We start from the raw sequence: 16520 nt of genomic DNA, 5'->3' as shown, positions 1-16520 counted from the left end.
AGCTTTTTGGGACCTGACCTTTGTGGTCATGGATTTCCGACTTGCATTTGGTGTGCCATGTATAAAAACTTACACGGTCTGTTTTTTTTTACACATTTAGCGTATGTAATACATATAGTTTCTTGATGCTCGTCAACTATATCTAATTTCTAATATCTATGTACATCATGGCCATCCATATACAGCTCTTTGCTTGAATATAATAACAGATAAGAAGAAAGGGCTTAAATGCTTTGTTGATAATGGAAAAATTGAATAGGTGTTCTGTAATCACATTTGATTTTAATTTAAGTGCATTGATATTTGGCTTTATAAATATACTTGCCATAATAATATTATGCAGTTTCTAAAAAAAGTATTAGTCCAAGGAACAATAAATAATGTTCTAAACAAAATATCGCATTATTGCATTATGAAAATATTGCTTTGTTCCAACAACATCACAAAACTCATCCCTACAATAAGTTGCTAAGTTTGGATAGAACTAGATATGATCTCACTTGGCACTAAGGTGTCGACCAGTGCTGCAAACTGAGAAATTCTCATATGCTTCACTCATGAGTTTTCTCTTGCATGTATATCAGGCGAGTACACAGAGGGTGTACAGGATGCATGCTCACCCCTTTGGCCACAACAAATGGGTGATTTCTTATCACCAAATACTATCCTTTTTCAATATATCTATACCTATAACTGCACGTCCCCCCCTTAGCCAATCCTGGGTGCATGCCTGTATATCATGCTTACAACCATTTCCACATCAAAAAGACAACAATGTGAAAATATAGAAGGTAACCCTTTTTCTAGAATACTGCAATACTGTCAAATTTACCAGAAAGTGGAATTGTACAGCACCATAGCAGGGGGTGGTGGGGCATGTAACCAATAATTTTGAAAACCATATAATTTTAGCCTGTAAATAAAGACAATGGCATACCCCCAATATTCGTTGCTGGACCGGATATATTACAAATATGTGTGATTGATTATAAATATTGTAACAATCACATCTTGGTTTATTTTGATGACAGAAGGTGAAATTTATTATACCCAGGTATCAGCAAGCAGTGCATGTATATTATGAGAAAATTGACTTTACTTACAGTAATAACAGTGCCTTAATTGAAAGTCAGAGATGACTATGATTGAAAAAAATACTCGAAGTGTACATGTTATAAGAAATTTAAAATCGAGAAAGCAAATGAAAATGTACCAACAAAATAAGCCCATTGAGTAAAATATGTACCTAATACAATTAAAGCTAGGGATTAAAAATAACCTTGTAACTGGTGTAGAGAAGCAATCGGCTTCAGCATACTAAATAGCCTTAATAAAGCTTTTTTCTTGAGTGATAATGCTGGTCCTTGCAGCTAGCGTGCAGCTGCCATTCTCCCTGAAGTTTTGCAAAGTAGAGAAATCAAATTTTCACCCTTTTGCAAAATTATCGCGTTTTCGCCTAACAAAACATAATAAATACACTGAAGACAATAATTTTTCATCCGTTTAATACCGAGGGTTTCAATCATCCACAAACAAAAAGTTGTGAGACTGTATTTTTTTTTGTAAGCTTTCCGTCTCGTTTGAACAGTTAAAAAACTGTTAAAAAATCTACTTTTTTTCGAATGCAGGGGTCAACTGTTACAATAACACATCTTTTGAAAGTAATGCTATCAAATATCTAGACTTAAAGAGCGAAAATTATTGGAAAATACGGGAGAAACCCAGTTTTCGCCTACAGCTGCCATGTTCGTGTGTTGACCATCACATCATCACCGGAAGTAAATTCACACTCGAAACGTCACGTGACTGAAACCCAAGACTACTTGCTTGGTATTTTTGATCAGGAAAGAGCGCGCGCGCTTATAGCTGGAATCTCACTCACATTATATAGTCTATAGATTATACTTAGTTTATTGTAATGATAGACAGATTATCGCATTTAATAATCATCAGTTTTTATGGTAGATTGGTGATCCGGTAATCAAATGAAGTATCCATAGACATCAACGCATTCTGTGCCGACGTTATTCGCCTCGGTGTAGTTGTACAGATCCTCCCCATACCACACTCGCAGCATTGACTCGGGGCCGACGTAGTACCCCTTGTCAAACCCGTGTTGTAGAACTAGCTCGTTGGACTTGGCGTTGAAGGCGTCCATTTCGTACCACCGACCAGGGTTGCTACCAGGCATGTACCTGTGACAACAGATCAACATAAATGCATCAAAAAGGCATAGAACACGGGTGGGTGGGCGGGTAAACAGCGTGCTGGCCTTAGCCACGTCTCGCCCAGCATATCCAGTATCAACCACCATTTAATCTATTACCTCCCTGCAGTTGAGCAATCCGATAATTTATCCATATTCACTAATCTTATATACTCTGCTCTAATCTATTCAGCATGAATAGGTCCTTTATCGACATTTGCAAGAGCAACCTCCATATAATGCTCAACTCCGCGAGCATGACAAATACGTCTGCGTTGTGAAACCTGTGAAACCTGTGAAACCCCGTCCACAATGGAGGACAGTTTTGACGGCATTACTAAAAAGCGGAACCGCCGGAACCAGTATATTTCGCTTAGTTATAGGGGTAGGGATGTCATACTAGGATCACCATTTATTTCCTTTCTAATCTGAACAAAAAAAAAAACATTCCGTTGTGAAATGCTAAGACAACATCACTGAGCGCAGATGTGCTACGTTATTTCAAGCATATTTGACATTGATTTTACTGTTGCATTGGGTTTAACCTGGCATATGTGGAGTTTGTTAGAAGTTGTTAGCCTTCGAATGTCCCCCCCCGCCTTCCCTTCTCAACCCTCAACCCCCAGAACGTACCGCACTCCGGTTAGAGGGAAGATGACTTCATTCCTGGTATTTGTTACAAGAATGTCCAGATTGTCGTGTCCTCTGTTGGAGCCCCAATGGCTACGATAACTTTCATCAGGGTCATTTGCGACGTAGCCCGTCCTGTGAACAAGCTTCACGGCAGCCAGGAAGCCATGGCGGGTGGGCTGAAACTTTCCATAATTGTTATTCTTTGCCCCAAAACATACAGGAATAGTGTTTATCTTTTTCCAAGAACCTTAAAGAAAAAAGATTACAAGAATGTAACATATTACGATGTAAGTTGTGTAAATCTGCTGTGCCCTTTTGTGACCCTTTAAAGTGTGACCCGTGAAGCGTAAAGCGTGACCCTTGAAGCGTGACCACCCTCGCGTAGATAGATAGATAGATAGATAGGGGTTTTATTCAATTGCCATGGCAGTATTACAGACTGAATTAAGGCAAAGGGCCAGCACATATAGCGTTATACTATTACAGAAATCGATAAGTAACAAAGTCACCAAAGCGTTTAGTTGCAGAAATATGTTTGTAGGTATTCATACTGCCGGATCTTAGTGAGTATCCATGCACATTATTAATTACGCCTCCAGTAATTACAGATCGAAGGGGTTCTAGCTCTTTAGCGGAGGTCATGAGACTGATACAAAGCTCGCGCCTGCGGTCAGCAAGACTTTGGAGCCCGCTGGTTTCCAAGGCCTCCTTGTATCGTAGATGGGGTAAAACGATACGGAGGGCCCTCTTTTGGATGCCCTCAACAATGTCGACAAGGAACCCTGTTATGTTAGCCCATACTGGACCTGCGTACTCCACAACAGATCTAATGAGTACACAATAGATGGCAACAAGATCCTGGACCGGTACTCCAGATTTCTTAAGGAGCCGGAGAGCGTAGAGCCTTTTGTTTGCCTTCTTAACTACATAGTCTACGTGCTTATTCCACGATAGATCTGAGCTAATGTGGACGCCGAGGATTTTGTAGCTTTCAACCCTTTTAATCACGGAGCCCATGAGTTGCAGGGCATTAACTGGCGAGGGCTGGTACTGCAGGAAATTAATGACTAATTCCCGACACTTTTTGGGGTTGAGCCTCATCCCACGCTCCGTAGCAAAATTGCAAATATCATTAGCAATAAATGGCAGATAACTTGGCGAGCACCTGGGAATCACTTCAAAGATGGTGGTGTCATCAACATACTTAATGCGATATGGCCAAGTGCTCGTAGCGTGACCCTCGAAACGTGACCCTTGAAGCGTTACTCTTGAAGCGTGACTTGAAGCGTTACTTCTGAAGCGTTACCCGTGAAGTGTTAAGCGTGACCCGTGAAGCATGAGCCGTGAAGAATTACTAGTGAAATGTTAAGAATTACCAGTGAAGTTTTAACCGTGACTCGTCAAGCGTGACTCGTCAAGCGTGAATCGTGAAGCGTGACCCGTGAAGCATGAATGTTACCTATACTTTTGTGGCTACATGGTCTTGCAACGATCAAGAATCGGCCGAATAAATATTTCTATCTATATTTCTAGATATATTTTAGCTGTTTTACCTCAACTGTTGCTTTCAATAAGCACCATTATATCGAACATATCCCCCACGGATAGTGTCTTTCGTATGTATTGGACATTGATTTTTATATTTAGAAGAGCTAAAGTTTTCCCGCTCCCTGAAACATGGTGAAAAATGCTGATTTCTGTCAATTTGAGACTCGCGGCAAGAATATATCAAGAGAAACTTGATCGCTTGGTCAAATTTTTATCTGACTAATCTTGAAGAGTCCTTAGACCAAGCATCCAAGAGATTGGCCGAGCGGGTTTGAAGGTCACCCAAATAATACCAGCTTTGATTAATCCTTTGTAGCTCTGGAGTAGCAACATGTCTACTAAGGCGGATGCAAAAATAGCCTACTTTGAAATATCACAAATTAAATAAGACCTACCTTCATCGGCCTTTACAGCAGCGGCCTACAATAAAAGGTAAGAATTTTTAAATATATACTTAAATAACTAGTTAGATTCTGTGCATAGCTTCCACTAGCAAAACCAAGACGCAAAACTGGCCAAGTAATAAAAGGTAGAAATACGCACAGTAAAATGGCCGACCAAAACTATCACCGCAAACAAGTAGAGCTTCATTGCACTGTACGCCCTCAGTAGATGAGTATTCAGACTTGGTGAATCCACACAGAAATAACCCGAGATAGATAACTAATATTTGCAGTATGGTATATATAGCTTTTTCGGACCTGACCTCGTGACCTCAAACAGGAATTCAACGTGTTGGAATCTTTATTGATCTTCCTAAGCAGCTATACGGGAAGTGTAATGTTAATACACCTTTTTTTGTAAGGACATCCAGCCTGAGATTTCACCAAATTTTAAGAGCATGCCGAGGCCCAGGTAGCAGACACATATTTCTTTTTTAACTCTATTTAGACTTGGGGGGAAGGGGGGGGGGCTCGAAAATTGCTATAACTTCTGAACCATAGCATCTAAGAGGCGTAAACTTGGTGACTTTTCCTCAAATCTATCTGCGGACGTTTTGATGTAAATAACATGTCGAGGAGACGCCATGTTACCATTGCAACCGTCTTTCCACACATAATTTTCCCCAAAACTGAAAAGTCGTGAATTTTTCATATTTTCGTTCTGTTTCTCAGAATCAGCCTTATATATTTTTATTATTGATAATTTGTGTAATTCTTTATTTTTGGATACAATAACATTTAAATTGTTAAGAACATTTTCCGCCTTAAAATACTCAACTGAAAATTAGCCTTTGTTAAAAAAGTGTGTATGACTTTTTGGGACCTGACCTAAATAAAACAGGAGATCTTTATTGATGTTCCGCAGTAGCTGTACGGGAAGTGTGATGTGTGTAAAGCTTTTTGGGACTTGACCTTTGTGACCTAAATAAAACATGAGATCTTTATTGATGTTCCGCAGTAGCTGTTCGGGAAGTGTGATGTGTGTAAAGCTTTTTGGGACTTGACCTTTGTGACCTAAATAAAACAGGAGATCTTTATTGATGTTCCGCAGTAGCTGTACGTGAAGTGCGATGTGTGTATAGCTTTTTGGAACTTGACCTTTGTGACCTTAATAAAACAGGAGATCTTTATTGATGTTCCGCAGTAGCTGTACGGGAAGTGTGATGTGTGTAAAGCTTTTTGGGACCTGACCTTTGTGACCTAAATAAAACAGGAGATCTTTATTGATGTTCCGCAGTAGCTGTACGGGAGTGTAATGTGTGTATAGCTTTTTGGAACTTGACCTTTGTGACCTAAATAAAACAGGAGATCTTTATTCATGTTCCGCAGTAGCTGTACGGGAAGTGTGATGTGTGTAAAGCTTTTTGGGACTTGACCTTTGTGACCTAAATAAAACAGGAGATCTTTATTGATGTTCCGCAGTAGCTGTACGGGAAGTGTGATGTGTGTAAAGCTTTTTGGGACTTGACCTTTGTGACCTAAATAAAACAGGAGATCTTTATTGATGTTCCGCAGTAGCTGTACGGGAAGTGTGATGTGTGTATAGCTTTTTGGAACTTGACCTTTGTGACCTAAATAAAACAGGAGATCTTTATTGATGTTCCGCAGTAGCTGTACGGGAGTGTAATGTGTGTATAGCTTTTTGGGACCTGACCTTTGTGGTCATGGATTTCCGACTTGTATTTGGATCTGGAGTCGCAGCCATTATTTGTTTTTTTTCACATTGAGCGTATGCAATACATATAGTTTCTTGATGCTCGTCAATTATATCTAATTTCTAATATCTATGTACATCATGGCCATCCATATACAGCTCTTTGCTTGAATATAATAACAGATAAGAAAAAAGGGCTTAAATGCTTTGTTGATAATGGAAAAATTGAATAGGTGTTCTGTAATCACATTTGATTTTAATTTAAGTGCATTGATATTTGGCTTTATAAATATACTTGCCATAATAATATTATGCAGTTTCTAAAAAAAGTATTAGTCCAAGGAACAATAAATAATGTTCTAAACAAAATATCGCATTATTGCATTATGAAAATATTGCTTTGTTCCAACAACATCACAAAACTCATCCCCACAATAAGTTGCTAAGTTTGGATAGAACTAGATATGATCTCACTTGGCACTAAGGTGTTGACCAGTGCTGTAAACTGAGAAATTCTTATTTGCTTCACTCTTGCAACGTGTATCAGGCGAGTACACAGAGGGTGTACAGGATGCATGCTCACCCCTTTGGCCACAACAAATGGGTGATTTCTTATCACCAAATACTATCCTTTTTCAATATATCTATACCTATAACTGCGCCCCCCCCCCCCCCCTTAGCCAATTCTGGGTGCATGCCTGTATATCATGCTTACAACCATTTCCACATCAAAAAGACAACAATGTGAAAATATAGAAGGTAACCCTTTTTCTAGAATACTGCAATACTGTCAAATTTACCAGAAAGTGGAATTATACAGCACCATAGCAGGGGGTGGTGGGACATGTAACCAATAATTTTGAAAGCCATATAATTTTAGCCTGTAAATAAAGACAATGGCATACCCCCAATATTCGTTGCTGGACCGGATATATTACAAATATGTGTGATTGATTATAAATATTGTAACAATCACATCTTGGTTTATTTTGATGACAGAAGGTGAAATCTATTATACCCAGGTATCAGCAAGCAGTGCATGTATATTATGAGAAAATTGACTTTACTTACAGTAATAACAGTGCCTTAATTGAAAGTCAGAGATGACTATGATTGAAAAAAATACTCGAAGTGTACATGTTATAAGAAATTTAAAATCGAGAAAGCAAATGAAAATGTACCGACAAAATAAGCCCATTGAGTAAAATATGTACCTAATACAATTAAAGCTAGGGATTAAAAATAACCTTGTAACTGATGTAGAGAAGCAATCGGCTTTAGCATACTAAATAGCCTTAATAAAGCTTTTTTCTTGAGTGATAATGCTGGTCCTTGCAGCTAGCCTGCAGCTGCCATTCTCCCTGAAGTTTTGCAAAGTAGAGAAATCAAATTTTCACCCTTTTGCAAAATTATCGCGTTTTCGCCTAACAAAACATAATAAATACACTGAAGACAATAATTTTTCATCCGTTTAATACCGAGGGTTTCAATCATCCACAAACAAAAAGTTGTGAGACTGTATTTTTTTTTGTAAGCTTTCCGTCTCGTTTGAACAGTTAAAAAACTGTTAAAAAATCTACTTTTTTTCGAATGCAGGGGTTAACTGTTACAATAACACATCTTTTGAAAGTAATGCTATCAAATATCTAGACTTAAAGAGCGAAAATTATTGGAAAATACGGTAGAAACCCGGTTTTCGCCTACAGCTGCCATGTTCGTGTGTTGACCATCACATCATCACCGGAAGTAAATTCACACTCGAAACGTCACGTGACTGAAACCCAAGACTACTTGCTTGGTATTATTGATCAGGAAAGAGCGCGCGCGCTTATAGCTGGAATCTCACTCACATTATATAGTCTATAGATTATACTTAGTTTATTGTAATGATAGACAGATTATCGCATTTAATAATCATCAGATTTTATGGTAGATTGGTGATCCGGTAATCAAATGAAGTATCCATAGACATCAACGCATTCTGTGCCGACGTTATTCGCCTCGGTGTAGTTGTACAGATCCTCCCCATACCACACTCGCAGCATTGACTCGGGGCCGACGTAGTACCCCTTGTCAAACCCGTGTTGTAGAACTAGCTCGTTGGACTTGGCGTTGAAGGCGTCCATTTCGTACCACCGACCAGGGTTGCTACCAGGCATGTACCTGTGACAACAGATCAACATAAATGCATCAAAAAGGCATAGAACAAGGGTGGGTGGGCGGGTAAACAGCGTGCTGGCCTTAGCCACGTCTCGCCCAGCATATCCAGTATCAACCACCATTTAATCTATTACCTCCCTGCAGTTGAGCAATCCGATAATTTATCCATATTCACTAATCTTATATACTCTGCTCTAATCTATTCAGCGTGAATAGGTCCTTTATTGACATTTGCAAGAGCAACCTCCATATAATGCTCAACTCCGCGAGCATGACAAATACGTCTGCGTTGTGAAACCTGTGAAACCTGTGAAACCCCGTCCACAATGGAGGACAGTTTTGACGGCATTACTAAAAAGCGGAACCGCCGGAACCAGTATATTTCGCTTAGTTATAGGGGTAGGGATGTCATACTAGGATCACCATTTATTTCCTTTCTAACCTGAACAAAAAAAAACATTCCGTTGTGAAATGCTAAGACAACATCACTGAGCGCAGATGTGCTACGTTATTTCACGCATATTTGACATTGATTTTACTGTTGCATTGGGTTTAACCTGGCATATGTGGAGTTTGTTAGAAGTTGTTAGCCTTCGAATGTCATACCCCCTCTACCCCCCCCCCCCCCTCCCCCCGCCTTCCCTCCTCAACCCTCAACCCCCAGAACGTACCGCACTCCGGTTAGAGGGAAGATGACTTCATTCCTGGTATTTGTTACAAGAATGTCCAGATTGTCGTGTCCTCTGTCGGAGCCCCAATGGCTACGATAACTTTTATCAGGGTCATTTGCGACGTAGCCCGTCCTGTGAACAAGCTTCACGGCAGCCAGGAAGCCATGGCGGGTGGGCTGAAACTTTCCATAATTGTTATTCTTTGCCCCAAAACATACAGGAATAGTGTTTATCTTTTTCCAAGAACCTTAAAGAAAAAAGATTACAAGAATGTAACAAATTACGATGTAAGTTGTGTAAATCTGCTGTGCCCTTTTGTTACCCTTTAAAGTGTGACCCGTGAAGCGTAAAGCGTGACCCTTGAAGCGTGACCACCCTCGCGTAGCGTGACCCTCGAAACGTGACCCTTGAAGCGTTACTCTTGAAGCGTGACTTGAATCGTTACTTCTAAAGCGTTACCCGTGAAGTGTTAAGCGTGACCCGTGAAGCATAAGCCGTGAAGAGTTACTAGTGAAATGTTAAGCGTTACCAGTGAAGTTTTAAGCGTGACTCGTCAAGCGTGACTCGTCAAGCGTGAATCGTGAAGCGTGACCCGTAAAGCATGAATGTAACCTATATTTTTGTGGTTACATGGTCTTGCAACGATCAAGAATCGGCCGAATAAATATTTCTGTCTATATTTCTAGATATATTTTAGCTGTTTTACCTCAACTGTTGCTTTCAATAAGCACCATTATATCGAACATATTCCCCACGGATAGTGTCTTTCGTATGTATTGGACATTGATTTCTATATTTAGAAGAGCTAAAGTTTTCCCGCTCCCTGAAACATGGTGAAAAATGCTGATTTTTGTCAATTTGAGACTCGCGGCAAGAATATATCAAGAGAAACTTGATCGCTTGGTCAAATTTTTATCTGACTAATCTTGAAGAGTCCTTAGACCAAGCATCCAAGAGACTGACCGAGTGGGTTTGAAGGTCACCCAAATAATACCAGCTTTGATTAATCCTTTGTAGCTCTAGAGTAGTAACATGTCTACTAAGGCGGATGCAAAAATAGCCTGCTTTGAAATATCACAAATTAAATAAGACCTACCTTTATCGGCCTTTACAGTAGAGACCTACAATAAAAGGTAAGAATTTTTAAATATATACTTAAATAACTAGTTAGATTCTGTGCATAGCTTCCACTAGCAAAACCAAGACGCAAAACTGGCCAAGTAATGAAAGGTAGAAATACGCACAGTAAAATGGCCGACCAAAACTATCACCGCAAACAAGTCGAGCTTCATTGCACTGTACGCCCTCAGTAGATGAGTATCCAGACTTGGTGAATCCACACAGAAATAACCCGAGATAGATAACTAATATTTGCAGTACGGTATATATAGCTTTTTGGGACCTGACCTCGTGACCTCAAACAGGAATTCAACGTGTTGGAACCTTTATTGATCTTCCTAAGCAGCTATACGGGAAGTGTAATGTTAATACACCTTTTTTTGTAAGGACATCCAGCCTGAGATTTCACCAAATTTTAAGAACATGCCGAGGCCCAGGTAGCAGACACATATTTCTTTTTTAACCCTATTTAGACTTGGGGGGAGGGGGGGGGGCTCGAAAATTGCTATAACTTCTGAACCATAGCATCTAAGAGGCGTAAACTTGGTGACTTTTCCTCAAATCTATCTGCGGACGTTTTGATGTAAATAACATGTCGAGGAGACGCCATGTTACCATTGCAACCGTCTTTCCACACATAATTTTCCCCAAAACTGAAAAGTCGTGAATTTTTCATATTTTGGTTCTGTTTCTCAGAAACAGCCTTATATATTTTTATTATTGATAATTTGTGTAATTCTTTATTTTTGGATACAATAACATTTAAATTGTTAAGAACATTTTCCGCCTTAAAATACTCAACTGAAAATTAGCCTTTGTTAAAAAAGTGTGTATGACTTTTTGGGACCTGACCTAAATAAAACAGGAGATCTTTATTGATGTTCTGCAGTAGCTGTACGGGAAGTGTGATGTGTGTAAAGCTTTTTGGGACTTGACCTTTGTGACCTAAATAAAACAGGAGATCTTTATTGATGTTCCGCAGTAGCTGTACGGGAAGTGTGATGTGTGTATAGCTTTTTGGGACCTGACCTTTGTGACCTAAATAAAACAGGAGATCTTTATTGATGTTCCGCAGTAGCTGTACGGGAGTGTAATGTGTGTAAAGCTTTTTGGGACCTGACCTTTGTGACCTAAATAAAACAGGAGATCTTTATTGATGTTCCGCAGTAGCTGTACGGGAAGTGTGTTGTGTGTATAGCTTTTTGGAACTTGACCTTTGTGACCTAAATAAAACAGGAGATCTTTATTGATGTTCCGCAGTAGCTGTACTGGAAGTGTGATGTGTGTATAGCTTTTTGGGACCTGACCTTTGTGGTCATGGATTTCCGACTTGCATTTGGATCTGGACTCGCAGCCATTATTTGTTGTGCCATGTATAAAAACTTACACGGTCTGTTTTTTTTTTTTTTTTTTTTTACACATTGAGCGTATGCAATACATATAGTTTCTTGATGCTCGTCAATTATATCTAATTTCTAATATCTATGTACATAATGGCCATCCATATACAGCTCTTTGCTTGAATATAATAACAGATAAGAAGAAAGGGCTTAACTGCTTTGTTGATAATGGAAAAATTGAATAGGTGTTCTGTAATCACATTTGATTTTAATTTAAGTGCATTGATATTTGGCTTTATAAATATACTTGCCATAATAATATTATGCAGTTTCTAAAAAAAGATATTAGTCCAAGGAACAATAAATAATGTTCTAAACAAAATATTGCATTATTGCATTATGAAAATATTGCTTTGTTCCAACAACATCACAAAACTCATCCCTACAATAAGTTGCTAAGTTTGGATTTTGGTAGAACTAGATATGATCTCACTTGGCACTAAGGTGTTGACCAGTGCTGCAAACTGAGAAATTCTCATATGCTTTACTTTTGCAACGTGTATCAGGCGAGTACACAGAGGGTGTACAGGATGCGTGCTCACCCCCTTTGGCCACAACAAATGGGTGAATTCTTATCCTTTTTCAATATACCTATGACTGCACATCCCCCCTTAGCCAATCCTGGGTACATGCCTGTATATCATGCTTACAACCATTTCCACATCAAAAAGACAACAATGTGAAAATATTGGAAGTGACCCTTTTTCTAGAATACTGCAATACTGTCAAATTTACCAAAAAGTGGAATTATACAGAACCATAGCAGCGGGTGGCAGGACATGTAACCCTCTCCCCCTTCAATAATTTTGGAAGCAATATAATTTTAGCCTGTAAATAAAGACAATGGCATACCCCCAATATTCGTTGCAGGACCGGATATTACAAACATGTGTGATTGATTATAAATATTGTAACAATTACATCTTGGTTTATTTTGATGACAGAAGGTGAAATTTATTATACCCAGGTTTCAGCAAGCAGTGCATGTATATTATGAGAAAATTGACTTTACTTACAGTAATAACAGTGCCTCAATTGAAAGTCAGAGATGACTCCGACGGAAAGCTAAAAGTGACTTCCAAAAAACAATTACTCGCTGGTGTTTTGGCCGATTGCTTAAAAAATCGATTCTGGGATGGTTCCACCCATCTTCCATCCAGTACTGGTGTCAATGTCTTCGTACTGGTTAAAATCTATCAGAAAATCGCACTAAAGCTGGAGGTAGTCAGGTTGCCAGCATTGTCTTTTAACATACTTGCTACATATATGGACAAAAAATGAGAGACAAACTTATCGCTTAAAAGTCTTCGAGCTTCTAGCGAGACAAAAAAAAGCACAGACGGATACATTTGCATCCCAACTCAGTTTATTTCATAAATTAGAAGATATAACACATAGATAATTATTTGAATGAATTCGTATGCCTTAGAAATCTCTCACTGTCGCGGGCGGGAAGCCTGTGGTCTATCAAGAAAGACGCCCAAAACTGGCCATGAAATGAGAGGAAAAGATACATTCAAATAGCCGACCAAAACTACCACTGCAAGCATGTAGACCTTCATTGCAGTGTATGTCTTCAGTAGGTAAGCTGTTGCGTAGCTTGAGCCAGGAGTCTTGACCAGGATCGTACCTTTAACTTTAGTCAATGGGGAATACAAGAGTACTGCTGAGGATATGACTGATAATGTTGCTGATAATTGTAGAACTCATCTGAACAATAAACTGAAGAGTCTCAGGCAGTTCTTTCTGTAGTGAGTTTGCGAGTTTAGTAAAATTTGATTGACAAGTGTGATCACGTGTGTGCTATGCAATGATTGGTCATTGCTAGCCAAGGAAAATAATTAACATTAACCTTCAGTGTCATTAACAGGAACAATAGAAATGTTTAAAGAAAGCAGTAGTACAAAATGAACATCTTTCGATATGAAATTAAAGGAATAGGTAGAAAAGGTATAGATTTAACTTTGGGTGAAAATATATAAAACTTGTGTTCGAAAGTTACTGAATGCAAAAGAATAAAAAAAAAAACAAATATGTTGAAGAGAGTGGAAGTGTTGTTTGCTGACTTAGATTAGCATCCATAATCAGTAAAGCATTCCTGTGAGATTAGGCACCTCCTGCCAAAGTTGGACGCGAACAAGAAACCGCCTGTTTAGTATCACCGATGGTCAATGTTTGCTATGGGAAGTAGTCTAATGTTTGTAATGGGAATTTCATTCTTTTAGTATCTTGAGTTTGTCTAATTAATGCGTTGATGAGTTACTTGCCTAATGAATTACTTGGTTATTACAAAAGCGTGGTACGAATCAGTCAAGGTTATTTCTTCAAATTACCATTACACTCTTTATTTATAAGACGGTCTAATTTTCAGTTGTGGCTGGGCCGAATATGTTTTTAACGATGTTCTTAAATTTTAGTGTATATAAGAAATATAATACCCAATGAACTATTAGGAAGAGAATTACACTAATGATCAATAGCAATAATAAGGTTGTAACTATGAGCACAATTTGATTCTGCATTTTAGAACGCAATCAGGACTTAAAAAGAATTTTGTTTTCTGCTATTGAGCCTCGGCATGTTCTTAGCATGTTCTTAAAATTTGGTGAAATCTCAGGCTTAACGTTCTTATAAAAAAGGTTCTTATAAAATAAAGAGAGTGTATACTTGAAAAAATAACTTACTTAGACAGCAATCACGGGCTAGGCTATAAAATATACGGCCAGTCTGTATTTGAAAATGTAAATCTCATTCAGAATGATTATTTTTGTGCATATAGTGAATTACTGATACCTACTGGACTAATTTACACATTTTGTACCTTTAGAATGATCCCGATTTATGCTTAGAACTCCCACAAATCTTTTAAACCGCCACAAACCCGCTTTATCAACTCCCAGATGCGCTGTATGCGTACAGTGACCGGCACATGCTAGTGACTGGTTTGTTTTGAGAGCGCGAAGTGCCAGTATTATTTGAGATTAGTTCCAACAGAATATCGAGCAGTTTTTATTAAAATACATAAAAAATCTTGTACCAGAAAAGTTAAAAGCCTGCTGCTTTGGTTTTGGTGTCTCTTTAAAGTTAAAGATGTCAGTAGTCGTGTGAAGTGTTTGAAGTGTGGGAGCTGTTAAAAACTACATTTACTCCGAAAAGCACAGTTTTTCTCGATGATTTTAGACGTCAATTTCAATTCTTTAGCATTCCCTATATATTTCCACAAAATTTAAAAAATGTTTTCCACGTCGGTGCAAACAGTAACCTCCTCTAATTTCTTTATTTTCAGGGCACTTTGTAAAAAAAGGATGGATGTACTTCCGAGGGATGCTCTTTCGGGCATATCAACTTCCAATAGAGCAAGAAAAGCCCAAGGAGGGGGGGGGGGGGGGGGGGGGGGTAAATCTCCTAAACATTTTGCGAAGTCTCGTTGACGATTTCCAACGGCTAAATCGGCTAGTAATTCTATTAGTTGAAATGATGAAAGTCAGAAAACAGTTTAGCAGATGACTACAGTTTACAGTACGATATTGCTTCCTAGACACCTTAAAACACCTACAACCAGCTGAATGGGGTCAAACCCCCCCAGAGTCATGTGTACTGACAGATAATTCAGTGGCGTAGCCAGGATTTTTAACAGGAGGGGGCCCAAAAGGGACAAGGCATTTTCCCCTGTATTTTAAATCATGTCTCATACATTTACTGTATTTTTGGCTGCTAAAAGGGGGGGCCCGGGCCCCCCTGGCTACACCCCTGTAATTCAACTGTTTATTGTTACTATAGGAATGAGGACTTAGAGGTAGAAGGCTAAAATCACCAAATAAGCCTCAATGACTTTTTTTACTCTGAACTTAAAAACTAACCCATATTATATTGTCTATTGTGTTTCCTGAGAATTTCCCATAATGCTTTATTTCACATCCTCTCGTCCCCCATGTTGCCTAACCTTGTTTTTCGTTCAAATGAGTGCTACTGATATTTTCCAATGATGAGTCCCCTTGCCTCACCATCTGTGCTTTTATCCTCTCTCTGCCCCCTCCCCCTTTGGTTGAGTTTGGGGAATTTGTTTTCAGTTGCCTTACTAGTCGGGTCGCTTAGCGCACAAAAAGAGCTCAATCTATACACAGCGAACAAAAGCACCAAACATGGTATAAATATAGCCTAGAGGATGGTAATCAATAATGAGACCTGTGCCCACCGGTACCATTTGCGGATCCATAAATAAGGGGCAATTATTATTTTTTTTTTATAAATCTGGTGTTGCGGGTACCCTGTGGTAAGATTTCCATACCTTTTCAAGACACAAAAAAGATCAAAATGCACATATTTGAAAACGATTTTCTATCATTTAAGCTGTATTCTATCAAATTCAGAGCCAAGAAATATATAAATAGCTATAAAAAGCCACATTTGAAGAAGAAAAAAACCTACTGGAACCCAGGCCCTACGCGGCTTTATTTACATCCCTTTTTGCTAACATGCAAATAAGACTGATTTTTATTCATTAAATAAGCACAAATATGGTGCACATGAATTTTCCCAGAAATTTTCTTTCAATGAGTTCTCTAAGTATTATATTAAGGGCTATAGAGCTTTAATTTAACCAGCGCGGCTGTAATTAATAGGCCCGTCAGCAGGAAAAAAATCCTACCGATGAGGGAGATTTTCATAGCTTATTGTGCGTTGATA

The 16520-nt window shown here is 38.8% G+C and overlaps 2 protein-coding genes across 2 annotated transcripts; both read right to left on the bottom strand.

Moving 5' to 3' along the window:
* Window positions 1-1488: 1488 nt before the first annotated feature.
* LOC116605419 lies at window positions 1489-5066 on the bottom strand. The gene is made up of 4 exons (XM_048722530.1): window positions 4931-5066; window positions 4783-4807; window positions 2840-3086; window positions 1489-2195 (listed from the first exon to the last, which is right to left on the bottom strand). The coding sequence occupies exons 1-4, from the start codon at window positions 4976-4978 to the stop codon at window positions 1982-1984; spliced, it is 534 nt and encodes a 177-aa protein (XP_048578487.1). The 5' UTR covers window positions 4979-5066; the 3' UTR covers window positions 1489-1981.
* Window positions 5067-7940: 2874 nt separating this feature from the next.
* LOC116610741 lies at window positions 7941-10720 on the bottom strand. Its single transcript, XM_048722529.1, has 4 exons — window positions 10560-10720; window positions 10412-10436; window positions 9316-9562; window positions 7941-8647 (listed from the first exon to the last, which is right to left on the bottom strand). Exons 1-4 carry the CDS (start codon window positions 10605-10607, stop codon window positions 8434-8436), a joined length of 534 nt encoding a protein of 177 aa, XP_048578486.1. The 5' UTR covers window positions 10608-10720; the 3' UTR covers window positions 7941-8433.
* Between the last annotated feature and the right edge of the window lie 5800 nt (window positions 10721-16520).

Source organism: Nematostella vectensis, chromosome 15, assembly GCF_932526225.1.
Source record: "Nematostella vectensis chromosome 15, jaNemVect1.1, whole genome shotgun sequence".
Classification (NCBI taxonomy): Eukaryota; Metazoa; Cnidaria; class Anthozoa; order Actiniaria; family Edwardsiidae; genus Nematostella; species Nematostella vectensis.
Note: the sequence above shows the minus strand (reverse complement) of the source record. Positions and strands in the feature narration are given on the sequence as shown.